Source organism: Epinephelus fuscoguttatus, linkage group LG22 (genome assembly GCF_011397635.1).
Source record: "Epinephelus fuscoguttatus linkage group LG22, E.fuscoguttatus.final_Chr_v1".
NCBI lineage: Eukaryota > Metazoa > Chordata > Actinopteri > Perciformes > Serranidae > Epinephelus > Epinephelus fuscoguttatus.
This window is the reverse complement of record NC_064773.1, coordinates 14,820,809-14,836,523: the sequence shown is the minus strand read 5'-3', so window position 1 is coordinate 14,836,523 and position 15,715 is coordinate 14,820,809. Positions and strand designations below refer to the sequence as shown.

At 38.2% G+C, this 15,715-nt stretch overlaps 1 protein-coding gene across 1 annotated transcript; it reads left to right on the top strand.

Moving 5' to 3' along the window:
• The first annotated feature begins 4,776 nt into the window (after positions 1-4,776).
• On the top strand, positions 4,777-10,236 carry LOC125882529 (troponin I, slow skeletal muscle-like). The gene is made up of 6 exons (XM_049566259.1): positions 4,777-4,871; positions 8,880-8,921; positions 9,143-9,274; positions 9,375-9,464; positions 9,551-9,733; positions 9,831-10,236. Exons 1-6 carry the CDS (start codon positions 4,854-4,856, stop codon positions 9,930-9,932), a joined length of 567 nt encoding a protein of 188 aa, XP_049422216.1. The 5' UTR covers positions 4,777-4,853; the 3' UTR covers positions 9,933-10,236.
• Positions 10,237-15,715: the final 5,479 nt, after the last annotated feature.

Sequence of the window (15,715 nt, the reverse complement as noted above, 5' to 3'; positions counted from 1 at the left end):
TCATGACGACAAACAAGCAGTATCACTTGACACACCTTCAGCTTTCCAATACGCATTAAAAGGTACTTCCTGTCACTTAAGCTGCTGTTTTCCTGTCATTCAGACAACCAGCTCCGAGAACAACTGCTTCTCCTCACATGACCAAATGTGTCCAGAAGTCATGACAGGATAATAAGGTTATGTCAGGTCATATACACTACTGGACAACATATGATCCTTCCTAACCATAACCAAGTGGTTATAAACCTAACCACAAACATAAAGAAACATAACGTTTCAACATATTCGCCAACCTACATAATAATAATGTACAAATGTAATGTATCCATGGTTTGGAAATCAGTGGCATATGGTAGTTACGATGGGCCCAAGTGCATGCTAGTGACTAGTTATAAGGTGCACACACATTACTGGGTGCTTTGCTACTTTTTCCTCCAGTTTGTTTCTCTCTAGGTTTGAAAAGCGTTACTGCTCGCTGGGAGATGCGGTCATGCTGTGGGTCTTGACAGATTTCACAGCTAAACTAGCCACTGTATCGTATTGTCTTGTGTCAGTGTATCACTTCAGATGATGATTTTGATCGATAATTATAACAACAATATGGGGCGGTACAGTGGTCTAGTGGTTGTCTGTCGCCTCACAGCAAGAGGGTTACTGGCTCAAACCCGGTGGGGGAGCCCTTCTGTGTGGAGTTTGCATGTTCTCCCCGTGTCAGCGTGGGTTTTCTCCAGGTACTCCAGCTTCCTCCCACAGTCCAAAGACATGCAGGTTAATTGGTGACTCTAAATTGTCCGTAGGTGTGAATGTGAGTGTGAATGGTTGTTTGTCTCTATGTGTCAGCCCTGTGATAGTCTGGTGACCTGTCCAGGGTGTACCCTGCCTCTCGTACAATGTCAGCTGGGATAGGCTCCAGGCCCCCATGACCCCCAACAGGATAAGTGGTTATGGAAAACAAAAGAAGAATAATATGTCATCATTTATTAGTTTAGTATCAGTAATCTGAATCTGCAAAGTAACTAATAACTAAAGAACATGCAAACTCCGCACAGAAGAACTCCTTCCCGGATCAAACCAGGAACCCTCTTGCTGTGAGGCGACAGTGCTAACCACCACACCACCGTGCCGATAAACAGATTAATCTAAATTATAACTTGTTGTAACTATTCAGACTGTGGAATGATGGCATTGTCAAATAAAACACTGTTAGTTGGAATCACAGAGATAAGCTTTGACACATAAGCTTGAGCACACATCTTCCCCCTGAGGACATTTATTTAAATTTATATCTGCTTATTAATCCTCGCCTGGACATTTGCAGAACATCAGCACTGCAGCAGAGTAACAATACCAGTGATAAACAGCTGTAAAACAGCGTGTCATCTTTTTTCCCCATCTCTATTTGCCATCTTCTTAATAAGACTGTTGAGACAATAAATTATATACCTTCACCACAGCAGCTATTCAAACCTGCTATTCTCCCTGCTCCTCTCCTTACAAACTCTGAGCCAAGGTGGCACAAATGGAACGAGCGCTTGTTATTTTGAGACGCCATATAATCACACCAACCAGTATTTTGTTCATAATAACTGTGATTAGAACAGATCAAATGTCACAGGAGCTAATTCCTGTTATTTAACCTTGATAATGTCACTCTGCACTCGCCCCTCGGATAAATGAGAGTGGTAGTGACACGGGCTAACAGTCTCTGCGTGGCTGCTGTGCAGATACACATGCGTGGACAGTAATCAATTAACCTGTGATGACATATTTGACTAAACACCCAAAAACTATCAGAGAAGAAATGAGGATGACATCATTGTCATTACCATTGTGGAGGATTAATAACTGAGCAGTAAGCCAAGGCATGAATATGTACTTTTGTTTGCTGCAGGTACGTCATTAAAGCAGTTCTATATCAGCCAAAGATGAGAGGCTGACCAGCTCCCACCTCTCTCTGTCAGCCAACTATAAAATAAACCCTATAATGACAGAGGTAAAGGCATCATTAAGGCCATCCGGCTCGCTGTGAGACTTGTAAGCCCGTCCCACTGTACGTAGTGACCCCCACAGCATCCCTACAGGGCCTGCAGACACCTGTTGACTCTGCATGGTACGCCTGATCTCAGATTAACATAATAACAGGGGTCTTCAGGCCAAAGACCTCTAAGCATGAAGAGAGACTGAGCAGGGACCCTCTACTATATATATTAAATAATCCTGAATTGCATTTAGATAATTCTTGGGTCTATTCTTGTTTGTGCTTACATCTAGCTGCTAAGTCAACAGCAGTAGTAGCATAGTCAGGTGCTTTGGCTTCACCCCCTGCACTTTCGTCATTGGTTTCTGGGGTGGATGTTAGAGTCTCTTGTTCCAACAGTTACAAAAGGATCCACTGTGGCTCACAAGTATGTCCGTACACTTGGTGAAATAATACAGCTAACGGCCGGTATGTTTCAATAGTACGTAACAATACGGTCTCACTCTGAAGTCGTCGAAATCGAGTGCTTGGGCAGTGATTTCTGGCGTCAAACACCGACAAAAAAGTTGTCTTTTCATATCAGCATGATGCGTGGCTGGTCACCCTTATAGTGTAATGACGCCTGGCAGCGTCATGGGGAAACGCAGTGGCACAATATAAGTTAAGGCGATGAAAGTGTGAGTAGGGCGAGCAGGAGGGGACGTGGATGGGTCCAACAACTACGGACTTTCAACCGCGAGGCCGATATTTGCTTCCCGTAAGACTGTAAAGCCAATCCAGTTCTTTTTTCCTCAGAAATGTTCATGTGTATTTGCAGGCATATTTATTATTATTTTTAAACAAACAAACAAACTTAAAACTTAAATTAACACTTTGAACCCTGGATAGACATCAGTTTTCTTGTGCTGCATTCAAATGCCTTTCACAAGTATTTCAACTTTTAAATCCTGAGGAAATAGGATTAATTTCTATTGAAAATGTGCAAAAAAGGCAATGAGCAACTTGTCAAGAAATGTCCTGCAAATTGCAAGAAAAATTGCAAAACGTAACAAGAAAAAAAGAAAGAAAGGGAGCGAGAGGGGGAAATTATTAGAAAATTATCCAAAAAAAAAAAAACCCTAGGAAAAAAATGCAGAGAAAAATGAAATTATAATTAATAAAAATATATATTTTTCGAGAAAAAAAATCTATCTCTATACATATATTTTTAGCACTTTTTCCAGGTCATTTCCTTGTTAGTTTTTTAATATTTTTCCAATTAATTTTCCTGTAACTTTAACTAATTTCTTGCTAATTTTTGGGTCATTTCTTGTGTTCCTGAAAGGAATCAGGCAAATTTGCTCAGGTTTTAAAGGGTTAAATTATCAAACAATAATTTGGCGGCCCCCCCCTGTAGTAACTCTAAGGACCTGCTATGGGTCATGGACCCTCTCTTAAAGACCCAAGTGAAACAACCTTCATGATAACTGGTTGATTATCTCAATATCTCGAAATAACAAAGCTCATTTTCATGATAGCAAAATAAATAAATCTCCAGATAACAGCATTAAAAGAATTATCCACACGGCTGTTCTCGGCTTCCATACTTTGGTTTTTGAACTTGTGTTCGTAATTGGCTTTAAAATGGGCTGGTAGGCAGATTCTGTTGCCTTTCTATGACACCAGGCTAGCAGTTTCCCTCTACTCTCAGGCTTAATGCTAAGCTAAGCTAAGAGCTTATGACTCCAGCTACATTCACCAACTCTTGGCAAGAAAGGAAAACTGATTTCTAACTTCTACTTAAAAGTGAAAAAGAAATATGTCAATATTTGTGACCATATTATGCACTGATACATTTTTTCCTACAAAAAACTTATTTCACACAACACTGAGGCAATATTGAGACAATACCATTAAGGTAATGCTCATGATTTATAATTATCCTCCACTGGTGTTGTCACAGTGTCAGGGGGGTTGATATTTAATGCTTGGGCCCGTGCCAGCGCATTCTTGGGACCAGACGTTATATCTGCTGTCCATGCGCCACAGGGCTCACATAAAAAGCTGCCCATTGTCTCCAGCAGCCGCTGTTTGACTCTCTGCATCTTTACAGGCGCCCATTCACAGGTAAAACAACCACTGCTTTATTATGTGTTTGAAGTTTGTTAAGCTGTCAGTAATGTCCCCGCATTTCATTGAGTTTATAATAGTATTTTGTTAAATTAAATATTTGTTGTGGTTTATGTAAATTAGAATATTTTCAGTGTAGCTGTTTTAATAGACAGGAGCACAATGTTTTACCAATTTTAAAGTGAGGAAATCTTTCTTTGTCAAGTATAATTGCATGTAATTAATTACTAGATCTCTGCAAAACGTCAGCCTAATGAGACTACTTGATCTGCCAAATCTTTTACTTGTGACTGCAGCTGTCACAGTCCTGTCTGTTTGTCAGATTCAGAGTGCTTTAACAAATCTGTCACACTGAAAAAAGCTCCGATGATGCTGAATATAGTGGAAGGATTTGCTCTTGTCATGTCCTTGCTTTAATCCTCTTGTCAAGGGATGTTGAGGACTGTTTGCTATGTGGCGCCTTGATGGGTAAAATTACATTGTGGTTCTTTGGGATGACTCATTACCCCTAAACTGCTCTCACACACACACTTCTCTTTCTTTCATGTGGTGTTTGTTTTTGGGATTATAGTTGAAGTGAGGTAAGAGTATTAATCCTCTCTCCCTGAATGCTGCTGTCATGGTTCATATTTGTGTAACTGACTGCTGTATTTACTCCTTAAACACATGAAACAGTAACTCCTTTTATGCAAAGCTAATTACGTGCAGCATCATCTCCCTCATTTGTCCCTGTTTGGGGTTTCAGGAGCCCGACAGACCCGGAGCCATGAATCTCAGGGATAAGGTGAGCCGGCTATATTCCACAGTGTTAATCCTCTGTACATGGAGAGGGGACACATTGTCCTGATGCACATGGCAAAGATCTGGCAGCGGTTATCTGGCAGGAGCTGTTATCAGCATCACTGAGAGCTTTCCCCTCGACTTCGTCCTAATAATAAAACATTATCTTTCCACATGCTGCTGCAGTAAGCGGTGGCGAGTTTGACGCTCGCAGGTCTTTCCATACATATTTTTACTGTATATGGAGCAGCTGATGGATCATGTCATGCATCACAACTGCTGGTGAGATAAGCAGGAACATTGCTGAGTGAGCCCATTAAAAAGCCCTCAGAAACATCATTCTGCAGTTGATGATATTATAGCGAATGGTGTTCTTGTTAATTTCTCCATTCTTGGTACATAACATGTCTTCAAAAACTTCAATTTCAGTTACTGTTTGAATAATCACCATTAAAATGTTTGACATCCTGCCAGTGGGTTAAAAAAAGATCCTTTAAGTCATTGCAGTGAGAAACTTCTCAAAATAAGTTACTTATTTTAAAATAATAACTTGGTATCTGAAAAATGAGAGCTCTCTAAAAAAACAGACTTAATATCTCAAAATGATTGGAAATTTTACGAAGCCACTATTTTGAAGAAGCATATAATTATTTAGAGATACAAAGTGTTTATCCTGAGATGGTAACTTATTATTCTGGGATAAGTAAGTCATTATTTTGAGAAAACTTTCCATTGTTGTGAGATACAAAGTCTATATTTAGGGATACCCAAGATACTAACTGATTATTATGAGATACTAACTGATTGTTATGAGATACTAACTGATTATTAGGAGATACTAACTCATTATTAGCAGATACTAACTGATTGTTATGAGATAATAAGTCATTATTATGAGATAATAAGTCATTATTATGAGATACTAGCTGATTATTAGGAGATACTAACTGATTGTTATGAGATAATAAGTCATTATTAGATACTGATTGAGATACTAACTCATTATTATGGGATACTAACTCATTATCATGGGATACTAACTAATTATTATGAGATAATAACTCATTATTAGATACTGATTGAGATACTAACTCATTATTATGGGATACTAACTCATTATCATGAGATACTAACTAATTATTATGAGATAATAACTCATTATTAGATACTGATTGAGATACTAACTCATTATTATGGGATACTAACTCATTATCATGGGATACTAACTAATTATTATGAGATAATAACTCATTATTAGATACTGATTGAGATACTAACTCATTATTATGGGATACTAACTCATTATCATGAGATACTAACTAATTATTATGAGATAATAACTCATTATTAGATACTGATTGAGATACTAACTGATTATTATGGGATACTAACTCATTATCATGAGATACTAACTAATTATTATGAGATAATAACTCATTATTAGATACTGATTGAGATACTAACTGATTATTATGGGATACTAACTCATTATCATGGGATACTAACTAATTATTATGAGATAATAACTCATTATTAGATACTGATTGAGATACTAACTCATTATTATGGGATACTAACTCATTATCATGAGATACTAACTAATTATTATGAGATAATAACTCATTATTAGATACTGATTGAGATACTAACTGATTATTATGGGATACTAACTCATTATCATGAGTTACTAACTGATTATTATGAGATAATAACTTATTATCATGAGATACTAACTGATTATTATGGAGGTACTAACTCATTATCATGAGATACTAACTGATTATCATGAGATACTAACTGATTATTATGGAGGTACTAACTGATTATTATGGAGGTACTAACTCATTATCATGAGATAACTCATTATTAGATACTGATTATGAGATACTAACTGATAATTATGGAGGTACTAACCGATTATTATGGAGGTACTAACTCATTATCATGAGATACTAACTGATTATTATGAGATAATAACTCATTATTATGAGATACTAACTGATTATTATGAGGTACTAACTGATAATTATGGAGGTACTAACTGATTATTATGGAGGTACTAACTCATTATCATGAGATACTAACTGATTATTATGAGATAATAACTCATTATTATGAGATACTAACTGATTATCATGAGATAATAACTAATTATTGTGAGATAATAACTCATTATTCGATACTGATTATGAGATACTAACTGATTATTATGAGATAATAACTCATTATTATGAGATACTAACTGATTATCATGAGATAATAACTAATTATTGTGAGATAATAACTCATTATTAGATACTGATTATGAGATACTAACTGATTATTATGGAGGTACTAACTGATTATCATGAGATACTAACTGATTATCATGAGATAGTAACTGATTATCATGAGATACTAACTGATTATTATGATAGTAACTCATTATTAGATACTGATTATGAGATACTAACTTATGATAGTAACTCATTATTAGATACTGATTATGAGATACTAACTCATTATTATGATAGTAACTCATTATTAGATACTGATTATGAGATACTAACTCATTATTATGGAGGTACTAACTCATTATCATGAGATAACTCATTATTAGATACTGATTATGAGATAATAACTCATTATTATGAGATAGTAACTGATTATCATGAGATACTAACTAATTATTATGAGATAATAACTCATTATTAGATACTGATTATGAGATACTAACTGATTATTATGAGGTACTAACTGATTATTATGGAGGTACTAACTCATTATCATGAGATACTAACTGATTATTATGAGATAATAACTCATTATTAGATACTGATCATGAGATACTAACTGATTATTATGAGAAAATAACTCATTATTATGAGATAGTATCTCATGATAATCAGTTACTAACTAATTATTATGAGATAATAACTCATTATTAGATACTGATTATGAGATACTAACTGATTATTATGAGGTACTAACTGATATTATGGAGGTACTAACTCATTATCATGAGATACTAACTGATTATTATGAGGTACTAACTGATATTATGGAGGTACTAACTCATTATCATGAGATACTAACTGATTATTATGAGATAATAACTCATTATTATGAGATAGTAACTGATTATCATGAGATAATAACTAATTATTATGAGATAATAACTCATTATTAGATACTGATCATGAGATACTAACTGATTATTATGGAGGTACTAACTGATTATTATGGAGGTACTAACTCATCATGAGATACTAACTGATTATTATGAGATAATAACTCATTATTATGAGATAGTAACTGATTATCATGAGATACTAACTAATTATTATGAGATAATAACTCATTATTAGATACTGATTATGAGATACTAACTCATTATCATGAGATACTAACTGATTATTGTGAGATAATAACTCATTATTAGATACTGATTATGAGATACTAACTCATTATCATGAGATACTAACTGATTATTGTGAGATAATAACTCATTATTATGAGATACTGAGTCATTATTTGGAGAAACCAACTTATTATTATTATGGAGGTACTAACTCATTATCATGAGATACTAACTAATTATTATGAGATAATAACTCATTATTAGATACTGATTATGAGATACTAACTCATTATCATGAGATACTAACTGATTATTGTGAGATAATAACTCATTATTATGAGATACTGAGTCATTATTTGGAGAAACCAACTTATTATTATTATGAGATACTAAGTCATTATTTTGAGATAGTAACTCATTGTCATAAGATACTAAGTCATTTTTAGAGATACTAACTGATTATTATGAGATATTCGCTCATTATTTGGAAGTAGTAGGTCATTATTTTAATATATTTAGTCATTTTTTTCAGAAATTTTCTCATTATAATGAATTTAAAAAATCTGTTTTTTGATCACAGTGGCAGAAATGGGCTTCCATAAAAAAAATATATAGGTTTTTTGGTTTGTTTGATTGTGTTATGAAATAATACTGACATACTTTTTTCCACAGCCGAAGTCGAAGATTTCGGCGTCTCGCAAGCTCTCCCTCAAGGTGAATAGTAATGACCTTTATAGTTTGATGTACACTACCCGGGAATCACTGCTATATATTACACAATATATTGTGATACTGTATCTATGAACAACCGAAACACCTTTGTCGCAATATAATAACGAGAATTCACTTAATGGCATCTTGGAGTCTGTTGGGTATGTTAACATGACCAGACTAAAAGGATTATCCTCTGATCGGTATCTGTTTTGTCCAATCAGATGCTTCTCCTCCAAAGAGCCTGTGATGACTTGGAGAAGGAGAGGCAGGAGAGGGAAGAGGAGAAAGTCCGCTACCTAGGAGAAAAGTTGCCCCCTTTGCAAATGTCTGGACTATCACTGGATGAGCTACAAGTAAGGGTCATAAACCACAAAAAAATAATAGCTTTTTCTACAGCAGGAAATGTACAAACGTGTCTGAGTAATAAATCTAAAACCCTCTATTTCCTCTCAGAAAATGTGCAAAGAGCTTCATTCAAAAATTGATATAGTGGACGAGGAGAGATATGACTGTGAATACAAAGTGGGCAAACACAACAAAGATGTAAGCTTCCAAACACTCCTTATTTAATGCCCCAGTTCTGCATCTTTACACCTTAAGAAAAGTAAGAGATCTGTCGTATTTGTTAGATCCATGAGCTGAAACTGAAGATACAGGACCTTGGAGGCAAGTTCAAAAAGCCTGCCCTGAGGAAGGTGAGGGTGTCTGCAGATGAGATGATGAGAGCTCTTCTTGGCTCCAAACACAAGGGCTCCATGGACCTCAGAGCCAACCTCAAGTCCGTGAAGAAGGAGGACGTCAAACAGGACAAGGTACTGGTGTCAACGCTCCCAAACATTCAGCCTGAGGCAGGGCATTTGGTCCTTGGGAGATGATGTGTTTTAATCTTCCATCTCTGTTCAACCCCAGGTGCTCACTACTGAAGTCGGCGACTGGCGTAAGAACGTGGAGGCCATGTCAGGCATGGAGGGCCGCAAGAAGATGTTTGACACAGGCGGTGGAGCACAGTGAGACACTCTGTGAGGTGTCCTGCATATGATGAGGCTGGTCAACCGAGAGCAGGGATGAGGAAGTCGTCTAGGCAGAAATATGGAATAGTTATCTGAAGGCTAAGTGAGTTGAAAGCTGTGAGAGATCATGAGCATGTCTAACCCCGAGTACATCAGGGCCTTTTTCTGTGCAATGACTCAAAGCACTTAAAGCAAAGTGTAGGATGAGTAGAGACCCGTTGTTTTTTATTACCAACAAATTGTTTTGTTATCATGTCTTGAGACAATTAAAGTGGATATGAATAAAGCTACAGTCTTTGATGTTCCATATTGGCACTTGACTTTATCATGTTTCATTGTACTGGCAGCCATTGGTTTATGTGCGGCACGTTAAGAGGATGGAAAGCAGCTTAACTCACCAGGGATTAAAAAAGAAGGATGAAAAGTGAAGGGAGGGGGGCACAACAGGTGCTACCCACCCGAATAATGTTTAAATAGATCTTGCAGACACAAGAAAAGAAGGCAAAGAACATAACTAAAGGTCCAGTGTGTCAGATTTCAGGGGATATATTGGCAGATATAATGCGCTATATAATTTTTTCCACTGATTCTTCTTCTGATGCACCTCAAATATCTGCACTCTCGGTGCCTGGTGTTTTTGCCAGAGCACTCTGAACTCCTCAAGTTGAAAAGACCTCAACTAAAAGCAGAAAAACGCCCCATGTCATCTCATCTTTTTTCCCATTGTCCAATTGGCTGATTTCACGACAACAAGTTTACAATTGGTAAACAATGGAGGAGACAAACTGCCCCCGAGTCCTCCTAAAATATGGCTGGAAACAGCCATCATGGAGGAGAAGCTCCTGGACCAACTGGTGGTATTCCCCTTGAACCACCCTCTTTTTTTAGGATCTCATGTACCCACACAGATCTCTGTTTCCCTGTGGCCAACAAATTATTTACTGACAGCCTCTCACCCTCAACCAGAGCTACAGCAAGTACCCTCTGCCTCAACATGTTAGGAACTAGATACTAACTACTGCGAAATAAATAAAGTTAGAGTAAGGAGGTGATGGTGTGGAGAAGTTTCAGTCAACACATTCTGACTCCATCCTTGTCACATAGATGTTTGGTCATGGACTGACATGAAAGGTACCCTGGATGCGTAGGTGGTTGACGTCCTGTGACACCGTGTCAAGTTCTGCCTGTTACATGCATTGTCTTATTTCAAAATACAACTCAATTTTCACAGGAAATGTATAGTTTACATCCAGTCTCTTTCAAAATGAGCACACTACGTTGGTACCACACCGCCAATTGATGTTTTTTTTCCTTGAACAAAAAAAACATGTGGTTAGGTTTAGGAAAAAAGTACAGGCTTTGGCTTTATAATCTTACAGGACGCAAACACCACTCTCTCGGGTGAAAGTTGGACCCATCCACCACCCCTCCTTCCCACCCCACTTGGACTTTCGCCACCTTAACTTTCGTTCTTGTCCCACTGTGTTTCCCCCTGACATTGTGCCGTTGAACTATATTGGTGACCAGCTGCCTGTTATGCCGACGTTAAAGGACAGCTTTTTTAATCAGTGTCTGATGCTGCAAGTCACTGCCAAGAGCTGGATTTCGACAACTTCGGAGTGAGACCCGGTTGTTTCAGTTGGTTGCAATGTTGCAACCTCACCACTAGATGCCACTAAATCCTACACACTGAACCTTTAAGGGCTCGAATTTCAATGACAGTTGCAAATCCCAAATAAAAGTTTCTTTTAACAGACTCAAATTTTGAACAAAATAATGAGCTATTTAAATTCTAGAGGCCGTCAGTCTGATAATAACTCCCAAAACTGTTTTTCAACCATCATCAGAATTATGTTTTTCTCATTTTCCAAACATTAATCATTTCAGAAATAATGAAAACAAAAGGTTAATTTACTTCGGACTTTAATAGAACTACTTTCTCTTCAGTACTTCTTGATAAGTTATATTTTTAGAGTAGTTTGATGACAGAAAGAAACCACAGGAGACGTCCATAACTCATAGCCTTGGAAAGCAAAACCCGCTCACATAGTTGTCCTCCACATTGCATGCATGCATATGCTTCTTCTGGCTGTTGTCGCGCAGCCATTGTTATTTAAAGTATGACAGCGACACCAACAATAGCTTCAGTCGGTGTATTGTATACTTTTATGGGCGGGTTATGGACAGCTGACACGCATCTCTAACGCATGCCAACGTCCTCTTACAATGTCTGATGATTGTGTGCAATCTGGACGGTGAAAAGTCACATCCTGAAGTATGAAATGATGATATGTGACCTCTTTGCACCAAGCTAACAATGACAAGCGACCCAAGTCTCAATGCACACTCAGCATCTATAAATAGTCACTGATGAGATCGACCTTCACATAGAACAAATGTTCCAGATGTGCTCTCCAGAGTTTGTTCGTGCCAACCCCACATGGTGACTGTGAAATGCATAAAGGTCACGACGCTGGAGTCTGCCATGAAACCTGTTGAGCTGACAAACACATAAAAGTGTGGGGTGATGTGCCAAAACTCAAACCAGCACAGTCAGGGTCGCTCATGTGTTTATGGGATGCAACATGCTGTGCTTCACTGTCAGCGCCACTTGATGGCAGTCCACAGTCAGGAGTGACACCATATGTCTGCTGCTATAAATATTCAAAAGTCAGCTGAAAGTGTGCTGAGCTTTGGGAATTCAGTAAAATCCGAGAAACTTTCTAATGATTTTACTCCAGCTTTTAAAATTCTCATTTTTATTCTCTCTCTGGCTCACATGTGCAATTACATTTTCTTTTTCATAGTAAAACTGAAATGTCTGGGGAGAAAAAAAAGCAATTTTTTTTCTTTTGTCTGGAAACTTATAATTCTAAGAATGACAGACGATTATTGTTCATATCAGAAGAGAGCAATGCCAAAGATTATGAATTTCGTTTTTGCAGAAAAAGTTGCAGAAGTTCAGCAACTTATGTGTCACACTTTAAAAAAACAGTGCCAGAGGCAAGATTCTCACTCCGACCTCGTCACATACTGACGTTTGGTCATGGACTTTCTATGTCCAGATTTGACGTGCAAGGTACCTTTGGTGCGTTGGTTGTTGACGATCTGGGACACTGTGTTACATGCATTGTCATTCATTCATTCATTCATTCATTCATCTTCTAACCGCTGCCAGACAGACAACCATTCACGCTCACATTCACACCTACGGACAATTTAGAGTTATCAATTAACCTAGTCCCTAGTCTGCATGTCTTTGGACTGTGTCATGTCATGTCACTGTGGCATATCTTTGGACTGTGGGAGGAAGCCCACGCTGACACGGGGAGAACATGCAAACTCCGCACCGAAGGGCTCCCACACCCGGGATCGAACCGGGAACCCTCTTGCTGTGAGGTGACAGTGCTAACCACCACACCACCGTGCCACCCACATGCATTGTCTTCTTTCAAAATACACGTCTGTTTTCACAGGAAATTTGGTTGGGTTTAAGAAAACATGGTTTTCCTAACAGGGTTTGGCTTTAGAATCTTACGGGACACACACACCGCTCTCTTGGGTGAAAGTCCTAAGTCGGACTTCTGCCTCCTTAACTTTCGAACTTGTCCCGCCACTTTTCCTTCTGATGCCACTAGGCGCCGGTAACCTGTAATGGCAACCTGCCGCATATCATGCCGATGTTAAAGGGTGGTTTTTTTCCTTGGTTTCTGACACTGCAAGTCACTACCCAAGCTTTGGATTTCAATGAGGCTCACAGGAAAGGATAAAAAAATATATACATAAAATTTATCTCAAAAACAATGTAACTTAAAACGACTAATACAAACGGCAGTACAGTGCATTAAAGTGCATTTAGAGCAGTGGTTCCTAACTGGAAATCTGGACCCCGTGGCTGGAACAGTTGGGAACCACTGATTAAGAGAAAAAGTGCATATTTCAGTACCATTAAAGCACTTTTTCCTCAAACTGAAATATGCACCAGTGTAAAACCTGAACTCTATGAACAGAAAATGTTTGTAGAAAGAAAGTTGAGCCAGCTGCTGGCTGCTGAAAGCACAACAGCTCCTGGAAGTTGCTCCGATCCCTGATTCCAAGCTCTATGAATAAAATCGACTCGACTAAACTTGAAGAAACTTCCTCCCTCTGTTCGTTCATGTTTCAAAGCTGTGACTCCTCTGTCTTGGAGGAGACAAGAAACCATCATTTCCACAAGTTGTAAGATGGGAGAAGTGGAGCCTGACAGTAAATAATTACCGCTGTGGCTGTAAGCAGCGCCAGTTCATTTCACTCATGGAATAACCCAAAGGAAAAGAAAAATGAGAGTTAGTCTGCAAAGGAAACACAGAAGCAGATTACAATGTTTGCAGCACCTACGTGTGTGTGTGTGTGTGTGTGTGTGTGTGTGTGTGTGTGTGTGTGTGTGTGTGTGTGTGTGTGTGTGGCTTGATGAGGAAGTGTGATTGATGCCATTAATCTTCAACATACAGCACGAGCAGTGTATTTATTGCTGCAGGGACTCGGTCAGGGGGTGTCTGACAATATTGGAATATATTTGCCAGTAGCAGAGGGGGGTCCTGGTGATTAGACAGGATGCCCCGTGACTGGGAGCTCCAGGCTCAGTTTGTGCAGCAGATAATGTTGTCACGTCTTGTCCTTGAGTGAGGTAAGCATAGGTGTAGTTTTCAGGGGGGACACTGGGGACGTATCCCCCTTGTAATTTAGAACATGTGTAGGGACTTTTATTTTCATGAAATTAAATACACTTCCACCATAAATTGATGCAGTAAAGGCAAAAAATATGCATAATATGAATCAGAATGCAGGAAATGAAGTGTTTGGTGCTCATAACTTCCTGCTGGAAGGCCCCAAACCCTCACTTATATACATGCCCCCGCCCCAGTGTTGACACCTTCGCCCTTGGAGGTCAGTGTGCCGAAATCAGAGGGTACAAACATGGTACACCAAAAAATATAACATATTTTTGGCTGTTTTTTTTTTGAATACTGTTCCTTTTAGTGTGCCATCCTGACACCTGAAAAAAAGACAACATTGCTGCAGAGATTTATTTATTTATTTATCATTTAACCGTTTTTTTAACCAGAATAACCTTGAGAGTAAAAATCTTTTCGCCAAAAGTGTCCTGGCCAAGACAGGCAGCAACATAAGCTACAGACAGACAACATAGACCAAAAATACAGAATAAAAATATACAGCAGCTAGTCCATACCCACTGAGTGCACAGTTGCCCACATACAGTTTCACATGGTGTATGTTTGGGATACAGGTCATAGGAAATTGCAGATTAAAGAGTCAGCTGAACCCATTAAGAAGAGCAATGTATTCAGACAGTTTTTGAAAAACGTGGGACAGACAGAATGACTGACTGACAGAATGACACACTGACAGTTTCCGTGATTATGTACAGTATACCATACCATGACTTAGTCATACCAAAAAATTAGAAAGAAAAACAAAACAAACATTGGGCCACAGGGGGAGCCACAGCGATCGGTCGCATTTTAGCCATTTTTAAGCATTTTTCTGTTGTTATAGCGCCACCCAGTTGCTAATTAGAGTTAAATTTCTCCAGTCACCTTGAGGCGTCCTGTTCACGTAGATTATGTTCACTGAGTTTCATTCAGATTGGTCAAACTTCCTAGGAAGAGATCAATTTTAAGTGTTTTTCAAAAAATTCAAAATGGCAGAAAATCTATATAACCGGAAGTTATGGGTTCTTGAGGCAAAATTGTTCCTCATGAGGAGAGGCATCTCTGTGCAAAG